We start from the raw sequence: 10927 nt of genomic DNA on the forward strand, positions 1-10927 counted from the left end.
ATAATAGAAATGTGATTTAAAAATAATTATAAATATAAAATGATTTTAGAAAAAATTGTGTACAAATAATAGTTATCCTCGTGCCATGTCATAGAAGTGAATAAAATGACTTATTCACTTTACACCATTCTTTCTCTGAGTACCCATTCCATAGAAGGGAAAATGTCATAGTAGCACGCATTCCTCGCTCAGTTTCGTTGGGAAAATGTCATAGTAGCACGCTTTCCTCGCTCAGTTTCGTTTCTCCGTTCTGAGTCTTAGTTTGACGCACAACCTTCAAATACTTCTTCAATATTATTTATTCACAGGTTTATCTTGCTTTTGTTTCTTCTAATCTAGGTTTTGGTTCATATAATCCCAAGTCCTCTACTTCGTTGCGCTTTACTTTTGGATTTTATCTCGTACTTTTTTTCTTCTTGAGTCTAATGTAGGATTTATTTATTGGTACTGATTTTGCTCACAGATGGCGAAAATGCACTCACAGATCCCGTGTTTGAACGTTCATCCGTTTGTCAATAGGTATTTTATATCTTCTCACTCTTGGATTCTTCCTTTGTAGATTACATTTTAAGGATCATATTTATACTCTTAGATTCTTCTTTTATAGATTTTCAATTTTGTCCATGTCCTGAAAACTGAATCTTAATTGTATTTTGTTTAATATATTTGTCTGGATCTTAATACTAATAATATTTTGTTAATCTGTGTTTTATCTCTGCTTTATTTTAAGCTTCCTAATTAGTAATTACAGATTGCATTGTTTATGCACATGAAATTGGATTCTCTGTTTATGTTAAATAACCTTTTGTATTTCTATCTTTTTCTGTTTTTATCTCATTTACCAAAAAATTAAAATGAATAACTTTTTTGTATTTCTGGATGTTGAGTTGTTGATTGTAGAGGAATTCTAACTTTAGAAATGGATAATCTGATTAATTTTTATAGTTATTCATAGCATTGGTTGCCTCTATCAGTTTGTGCTTGGTCCATGTGGCTGACCTGTGGGGTTGATTTTTGTTTTCTCTATTTTTCAGTATCAATATTACTACAGGTTTTTAAAATCTAGTACTCTAGAAATAGCTAAATCCAAAGCACCGTGGTTAATAAAATAACCTGTGAAGCACTTCTATATTTTTATATTTAATTTTTAACAATTTAATGTGTAACTGGAACATGATAAATTTAAATGAAGACTGACTGAATTTTTATCATTTTAAATACCTCACAATAGGTTGGATTACTGAAAAAGAACAGTTTAAAACATTATTCCTTATTATAATCCGGAAAATTTTGTTATACATTCCTTCTAAGTAACTATTTTAAAACAGTTTTAAAAAAATTAATTTGGTTAGCTTCGGTAATTGCCTCCTTGGAACGGTTGCTTGGAAAGGAAAAGAAAAAGGAATGACATAATGTTGTTATGGTTTATAATTTCAACAGAAATTGCATAATTTTGTAATTTCTGGAACTTACAAGGTTTCTTCCTGTATATGTAGTAGTGAAATGGTTCTGGTAATATGATATGAGAATGCCAACTATTGAAATATCAAATAATAGTTAATGGCAATAAAATTGAAGTTCAAATAGGAAGTATATGTACTATGGTTAGCGCAAAACAAAGTTGTGACAGACGACATGAGTTGGTGGTTTATGTATCAATATATTTATAAACTTAAATCACTTCCCATTAACTATAATTTTAATTTATTTAAATTAAATAGATATATTGTGATCAATATACATTTACCCCAAGGAGGACATCAACTAATGTTTTCCTGTCAAGTGTAGAGTAAATGATACTAGTCAGAGTAGAGATGGCAAAAATTGGCGGGCCGGGCCAAGCATTTCAACCCGCCAACCCGCCAAGCCCGCCACGCCAAGCCCGCCAACCCGCCGGGCCGGCCCGCCACAACCCGCCGGCCCGCATATATATATATATTTTAATTTAATTATTTTTATGTTTATTTTATTTTGATGTAGAAGATGAGGATGAAGATGATTAAGAAAAAAAGTAGACATCTTCTTTCAAGAGAGCTTCTAATATTCTTAAAATAAAAATTTAAAGTTAATTAATTGTATTTAAACTTGTTTGTGGACTATCAAAAAATTTAGTGTATAAATAATTTGTAAGTTTATAATTTAGTTTTGATTTTGGTGTAAATGGACTAATTTCTATTTGATTTTGGTGTAAATGGACTAATTTCTATTTGATTTTGTTTTAAGTTTGTAATTTGTTTTTGTTGAACATATATTAAGTACAATATGTATGCATTTTTAATTTCATATGATTATATTTATTTATTTGTAGCAAAAAAATTTTTATTTAACCATAAAATAATTTTTTTTCCATTTTTTTTTATTTTTTATTTTTGTAAGCGGGCTGGCCCGCCAGCCCGCCAGCCCACCCTTAGGCGGGGCGGGCCAGCATCTCCAGCCCGTTTTACATTGGCGGGTCGGGCCGGCCCGCCCCGTTTTTGGCGGGTCGGGCCAAAACGGGCCGGGCTGACCCGTTTTGCCATCCCTAAGTCAGAGTATAATAAAGGCAAGTTAAATATGGAGTTGATACCAGATAGCGATGATAATGAAATGTTGTATATAATCTTTCTCATCATTTTTGAAGCCTTTTTGGAGCAGGGATTCATTGTCTGTCATTGACATTGGGACAGGAAGGTCGTAGATATCATTGACTAGGAATATATATAATAACAATCATCATAATTCATACCAATTTCCAAATGAGAGTGACCTGATATCTAGAAAAAAGAATAGTAACAATAGTAGGACACTTGAAAACTTTAACATGCATTAGCTATCAATGGAAACAAGTCAAATACATTGAGTTTACAGCATCAGAAGTCAAGCTATACAAACAAGAATATTTAAACAGAATATGTTTCACAAGTACAAGACTGAATTAGAATAAATAACTATTGAGATTTACATCAATATAGACCAGATTATAAAGGCTGTCAAGAACAAAATTTTGGACCCTCAACAACCCAAAAAAACTCAAGTGAAATGAACATGCCATACATTAAGCACGATATGGAACATTATCATCCACACATAGAAAAATCCTATTCAAGTGCATTGTAGTTGTGAAGAAATTCACTGCCACGATATTAAAGATAATAGATGCCTTTAAATCCAATTTAGTGATGAGTTACTGTCATAGGGGAGAGCACCAGAATAAGTGATCCAAGGGTAAATCCAATTTAGTTCAGAAGGGGAAAAGTAAAGGTGAATTAAGATTGTGCAGTTTACATTTATAAACTTCGTTCTATACTATATAGACATAAGAAGCAACTAGGAAATGAAAGTAATTTTTCTATAATTATTTTATGATGTTATTGCATTAATTTTTTCTCCTTTCTTTCAATTTCTGTGATAAAAACATGCTTAAGATTTTCATAAAAAGTTGGGAAAATCGTGGCAGGGTTAGAAAAAGCGTGCTTCAGATTTTCACATAGCTAGCGTGCCCTACCCAAATCTCTTTTGAACTTTTTAGCTATACTTTTCTTGAACAAATAGTATAAATTTTTGTCAATTTTTATTTTCAATTTTAGCCTATGGGTGATGGTGACTAATAAGAATCATAATATAGTACTTTTTGATATTAACCATTGCACTCTTGCTTTAGCTCTAACTCTATCATTTTTTCTATGTAAATGTACATTTGTTATTTCTGCCAATAAGATCTTCCGGACTCACTTTTAAAGATTAATCTACATTGCAACTTGATCACCAGGTATATATGAGTTTTTCAACTTAATCTACATTGCAGCTTGATCACCAGGTATATACGAATCTATCACTTTTATTCTATTATTGTTTTTTAGCTTGTTAAAAATTCAAAAGAAAATAGTATATATGAGTTTTTTATGTCATTCTATCACTAGTTTATTGAGGTCATTTCATTCAAAAAAAATTTACAGTTTATTATATCAAATGGATAAGAGTTGGATACATGACAACTCTCTAAATAAAGAGAAGTACATTAGAGTTGGATAAGAGCTGCATGCACCAAGTCATAGGTTCTAGGGTATGTTGGAAAAGCCTCGCACCTAGAAGCCACAAAAAAACAATTGTTAAGGAAACTATAAGCTATGTAGGACCTAGCAACTAACTATTCTTTCACAAAATCTTATCAAGACTAAAAACCATATGTGATTCGAAAAGTAAATAAAACATGTTTTAATTTTTTAATCAACTATGGTAAACAAATAGTGACTCATTCTTGAGAAAACGATAAGGTTTCATTTCATATAACTCGATAATTTTAGAGCCTGAGTTCATAGGGAAATCCATAAATTATGTTGTGAAACTTTACATGGATATAAGCTCCAAGCTCTGGTATTTATAAATTTCTTACAATTTTATCACAATATATTTCTGTAAAAATAATGTTGATGTCTGCATCCTTATAAATCTATTTTTCTATTTTTAGAATAGGCTAATATTAATAGTTGATTCTTATGTTAGCACAACACTACCCATATTCCCAAATCAATAGCCAAAAACTGTGGAAGACTTGTAAATATACTTGTTTTGTTGGACTTTATACTTATACTTGTTTTTCTTATGTAGGATGAGTTGAAGAAGCATATGATTGAGGCAGAAAGTTCACAAACCACTCAAGATACTACCAATTGGAAAAATGATATATACTCAAAAGTTAAAGGACCTGAAAAAAGAGGACGAGTGCGTTGTCTTGGAAAGCTTCCACGACATGCAAGTTCATACCAAAGCTCTACCATAGACAATAGGATTCAAAAATTAGAGAGTTTGCTTGGAAATCTTGTTGCTGTCCTTCAATCACGGTTTGTAGATGATCCACAGATTAATCAAGTTTTACAAGATGTAGCTGAAGAGGTATGAATTTTTATAATGCAATTTATTTAATAACTCAAATGATATAATTATTTATAAATTAAAAAATCTTTTTTTTTTCTCATTTAGGTACCTATAAATGTTTCAAATGATTCTATCAGTGAAAATCATCCAGCATGTGAGTGATGATGAGGCAGGGCTTATATATAGTCAAAATTGTCTTGACGAAATGCATATAGAATCCTATACGAGCCAAGACAATTCACAAGGCAACGCATTTGCATGATTCCATGAGAATTACCAAAGAGATAACCACCAGGCCAAGACAAAAACTAGAAAAAAAGGAAATATGATAGGAAGGAACCATGGTAGAAACAGCAGAAGAATACTCACTGATTCGTGCGTTAAAAAGTACTCTTTTTTTTTTCCAGATCATAATTTTCTCTCTTCATGTCATGTAATTAAGACTAGTATAATAGACGTAAGGAAAACAGTATTGAAGACAAAAGAAAAAGAAATTTCTCCTCTTTCAAATATTCAATGTAACTAAATATTAATTTAGAATCCGAATTCAACATCATTAATTAAACGATAACAATTCATCGCTAATAGATGATAGAAAATACCATTAGTTTAGTTTATTTATCTAAATTTAATTTAGATATTAAATATGTCTGTTATATTTTAAGATAATATAAAATAATATTATAATATATTTTGTATATACAGTTTTATTATTTAATGAAATTTAGCAAGAACAAAATATTAAATTAGATATATCAATATATCAATTAATGAAATTTGAACTATACTTCGTATAGAGTACACATATTCTCTATAAGAGATATATACATATATGTATGTATGTATGTATGTATATATATATATATATATATATATATATATATAGGTACAATAATAATAATAATAATAATAATAATAAATACTTTTACCTATAGTCAGAGCATGTAAGAATAAGTTAATGACTTTTACCTACGGTCATAACATGTAAGTACAACTTAATGGTGTTTACCTATAGTAGGGGGTGTAAATATAAGTCAATGACTTTTACCCACGCATATTGCAAATTGTAGGTATCTCTTATAGTGACAGTCAAATGTAATTGTTGGTAAAATTATGTCTGTAGGTAAAACTTATAGTGATAGGCTATTAGTTGTCCCTATATGCCCTCTCAAAGTTGACAACTTCAATGTCCGTAGGTCAAAGTCCATGATACCTTTACCTATGGAATTTAGATTTTTAGTGACATTTTTTGTGTGTAGGCATAAGTCATTTTTCTTGTAGTGCTCATGATTTTTGTTTTGTTTTTGTCATCAGATTCCAACAAATACAACCCACTCTGCTCTTTAGCAGTTAAAATCGTCTTCCCCGTAGCAAGGTCCTGAAAAACACAATGAGTTGAGAAAAATGTTATTGAACAATGTAAATCTTTTGTGAGCTTTTGCACAAAGATTAGATTATTGGCTAATTGTGGAACATGTAAAACATCCTTTAATACAATAGATGATTCCAAAATTATATTCCCAGAGCCGCATATGGGTACACCTTGACCATTCGCAACTGTAATAAATTGTTCTCTATTCCTTTGAATATATGATTTGAAGATCATACGAAAAGGTGTCATATGATCAGTTGCTCCTGAATCAAGAATCCAAATACCTTGAGATACAAGACCCACAGTATGGAGAGAACTCTTACCTTTCATGGACAGAGTACATGGTCCAGAGGACTTGCTTATTGATTCAATCATTCCTTTCAAATGATCTAGTTCCTCTTTAAAAGCTTTCATCTCAAAAAATCTGATGGTGGTAATTTAATGGATTGATTCGGCGACTCTGTCTATGGCGACAACGATGAGTGGGCCGTGGAACGGACTTAGGAGGCTCCGACAACCAGTTCTGTGACAGCAGCAACGAGTGGGTCTCATCGGAGCTAGGCGCGTGGGACGTCACTGGAAAAGGAACAAAACTAAAAACTCAAATCTACTCAAATCTGCGCCAAATGGGACATCACCGACCCGTGGAATGGACTCAGGAGGCTCCGACGACTCTTTTTGTGGCGGCAGCGAGTGGGTCTCGCCGGAGCTAGGCCCGTGGGCTACACACGCCGGCAACAGTGGCGGCTCGTGGCGGCGTATTTCCCGGAGCGAATTCTAGCGTTATGTTCACCGGAGTTGGGCGCACCTTTCTGCCCTATCAACGACCTCAACGGCTACGGCGACAGCCGCAGTGGCCGGACAGCAGTGGCAGTGGCTACTGTTTGCAGCGGAAACAGAGCTCCCAAAATCGGGAGCTCTGATACCAACTTGAAAAGGAGAATAATATTTTTATTATTATTATTCATACATTTTACATTTTCCTTATACCTATTTGTAACAATCTAATCTTATAAAATAAAGGAAATAAGGAAAAATATTCTGAAAAATATCCTAGAAGATTCTATAGATATTTTCTCTAATTAGGAAGATTTTTCCTCTAATTACAACAGAAAGTAGCACAAAACGTCCAAAGGTACTACCATCCACCTGATGGCCTCCACTATAGACCTATCCTGCTCTACTCTCATATCAAGAATGATCATCGTAGTTAATCTACATGAAAATATACAAGGTAAACTAAATTTCAAAAACAATGCAAGTATAGGAAAAAAACATCCATACTGCAATCAACATATTTTAAAACTTCAACAACCAACTAATCAAATATTCACCTACATGTAAACCAACAAACAACAACAATTGAAATTATACAACAATCAACCTATTTGAAAGCTTCACACCAAGCAGTCAAACTCACACCAAGTAATATTATATGATAGAATATTCATCCAATGAACCTGAACACACCAATCAAACACACATCATATGCATATATCTTAATTAATGCGTTATCTCGTATTCATCTAGGGAGATCTCTTAATACACCTGAGCAGTTTAAATGACTTAACCATACTAAATTAACCTTAATTGCTTTCATGCCATACATGCTTATTGGATCCACCACTAAAATAGGATATCAATCCCTCCTCTAATACATGAACTCCTAACTAATGAAGATATGAAGTTGAAACTCTATAAATTAAAACCAAAAGCCTTACTAGAAAATCAAAAAAATAAAATGTACTTTATAATTTGACCTCTACAACGTAATTAAGTTCCAAATAGCATTTTATAATACATGAAAACATGAATAGCCAATGATATTTTAAAATAAATTATCAAGGATAAAATTCACTTATAGATACTTCATTAATATAGGATGGTATAAAACGATTAATAGATTGTCTTGAACTTGATGCATGTACAATAATTGGACATTCTTTGGTTCAAGAAAAATGTTTGTTCTTGTAGAGATGACAACTCAATTGAGTGACCACTTAGATATGTCATATGAGACAATTGTTATCATTGTAGGCCTAGCAATTGGATTTTCTTGAACACATAATAAACTAATTTGAATTCATTTGATGACTTTAATGTTAGAATAATATTCTTTTAATTTTGGGTCCAATGTGTTCAATGGTACATCTCATCCTTCCAATGTCTCGAAACCTATAACAATTTAAAAGCTTAGCCAAATCACCACACTTTCCAACTTTTAGATTCATTTAATTGTACATTGAGCATGAGTAGTAATAAAATAAGAGTATTGCAAAATTATTGCACTCAAACTTTAGAAGGCTATCAAAAACATGATTTGGTTCATATGAGCTTATATTCTTTTTTCCATTAATAATCAAGAATTATAATTCCAAAACTATACACATATGATTTATCATAATATTATATATATATATATATATATATATATATATATATATATATATATATATATATATATATATATATATATATATATATATATATATATATAGGGAGCATATCAAGTGAGAAGAATTTATTATGAGAAGGTGAGAAGGTTAAAATATAACCCTTAGATTAATCAAATGAGAGAAAATTTGGGATTTAATCAAGTGAGAGAAAGTTAATCTAAGGGTTATATTTTAACCTTCTCACCTTCTCATAATAAATTCTTCTCACTTGATATGCTCCCTATATATATATATATATATATGGGATTGCTAACATATATTCCCACCTATTTTTTAGTTGGAGTATGTTAGCACCCTACACCAAAATTTTATGACAAAAAAATCATTTATTTCTTTTGATTTGGTTAATTTGTATAGATGATATTATAGTAATTTAATTTAATTTTAAAAGAAAATAAAAATGTTTATCTCCTACTATCCTTCCCTATAAGCATTTGCACGCCCATCACATTCTCTTCTTCCATCTTTGTTCGGTCAAATCCATTAGAATAGCATCAAAGAAGATTCAAGTGGGTTCAAGGAGCTACAAAGAAAGATTCAACTGTCATTCTTCATTGGAAGTTCCATCAGGAAGTCTTAAGTTCATTTGTCATCAACTTCTCGATCCTCAGCATCCAAATGTCAGGTGGTTTATACTTGCAAAAGAAGCTTTGGTACCAAAATTAGTAATTAAGTAATTAGAGTAATTAAGTGTATTGTGTATATGTTACGTACTTTACAAAAATTTAATGTATGTATATTTATAAGTGTATTTAAGAGTTTTTATTATCATGTATTGACCAAATATTACTCCTTATAATGATTGCGATGAGGGTCTTAGCCAAGTCAAACAGTTTTCAGACATACAAATTACTATTTAGATCTTTCAAGTATTTTCCCGCAAACAAAGTTGACAACATCTCAATCCCAAAACCTTTTCGATACAAAAATTCTACCAATTTTTTTTTTAAAAGATGTAACAATTAATAAAGATAACTTTGTATTAATAAAAGAATAAAACTTACACTATCTTTTTCATATTTTGACCACGTCGTTATCACGTGTGCTATGCGTTGAGATCGGTAACAAAAATGCAAGGATAGGAATCATTAACAAACATATATAGGTTAAAATTTACATATTTTCATCCCGTAACTACTGATCTCGCTATTTTGTATTATAAATAAAAATAACTGATTTTATACATATTAAAAAGTTAATTATTTATATTAAATTTTATTATTTTTTATAAGATTCTTCTTAAATTATCTTTATTACAAATATCAAAAGAAATAATATAATTAAAAAATTATACATTAAAAAAAATATTTTTAAAAAATATCATTAAATAATACAAAAGTAATTTAATTTGATTATATTTAAAAGAATTTTTTTTTTCTTCTTATAATATAAAACAAAAGGAATAGTTTTAAATTATACGAGTAAATAAATAGTCTTTTACTTATTTATATTTATTATTATTATTATTATAAATTATAAATAAGTTGACTAAAAACATATTACTACGCGTCTTCTTATTATAACAGCGAATCTCTACACTTCTGTGGAAACACTGAAACAACGCGTTTTCATTTTTAACAAGCTATAGTCTCGTATTAGGAAGTCTAACTCAAACGGGATTATTTATTGATGTGACTCGCCTATATTTACCTTAATCCATACCTTTCGTGACAAAAAGGAGAAAAACATGCATAAAACGAAGAGGAGAATTTAATAGCCTCTATTTTATCACCGTAGCGTAATCGTGCACAAATTCATCAAAGTAGTATAACTTCTAACTCATTCATTAAAATAGAACACTCCTAAATGCCAGACAGTACAGTATGACTTACATAGTAGTATTAGCAATTAATCTCTCGGGAAAAAAAGAAAAAGACAAGAGTAGTGATCCACCTCCACTCCCACCTAATTAAATCGTACAAAATCAATATAAGAAATTATTTTTCACTTATATTATTTAATTGTTTATTCAGTGAATAATTCTTTTTTAATAATTTAAGATAAGTGATCATTTTTAAAAATTTTGGATAACTCTAATACTATTTTAAAATAATAAATTTAAGTCTAATTTAACTCTATAAAATTAACTTATAAATAATAATTGTTGTTTAATTATACACTATTTAGTTGTTTAGATATGAGATCAAATTTTTTTTCGATATTAATTTACTCCAACAGTTCATGCATCTAAAACTTTCAACTCATTCATTAAAATAGAACACCTATAATTGTTCGAAGATTTTGG

At 30.4% G+C, this 10927-nt stretch overlaps 1 protein-coding gene across 4 annotated transcripts; it reads left to right on the forward strand.

Moving 5' to 3' along the window:
* LOC145956941 (uncharacterized) lies at positions 1–8557 on the forward strand. Of its 4 annotated transcripts, none has more exons than XM_083072912.1 (6): positions 1–339; positions 464–519; positions 3749–3796; positions 4588–4872; positions 4960–5008; positions 6169–8557. In XM_083072912.1, exons 4-6 carry the CDS (start codon positions 4606–4608, stop codon positions 6234–6236), a joined length of 384 nt encoding a protein of 127 aa, XP_082929038.1. In that variant the 5' UTR covers positions 1–339; positions 464–519; positions 3749–3796; positions 4588–4605; the 3' UTR covers positions 6237–8557. The 4 variants fall into 4 exon arrangements, 2 of the variants coding, with proteins under 2 accessions (XP_082929038.1, XP_082929037.1); XM_083072911.1 differs by having other exon boundaries at positions 1–308; XR_014433337.1 differs by lacking the exon at positions 1–339 and having other exon boundaries at positions 346–519; positions 4960–5241; positions 6169–8136.
* Positions 8558–10927: the final 2370 nt, after the last annotated feature.

The sequence above is a fragment of the Cajanus cajan genome, chromosome 4 (assembly GCF_000230855.2).
Source record: "Cajanus cajan strain Asha chromosome 4, NIPB_CcT2T_4, whole genome shotgun sequence".
NCBI lineage: Eukaryota > Viridiplantae > Streptophyta > Magnoliopsida > Fabales > Fabaceae > Cajanus > Cajanus cajan.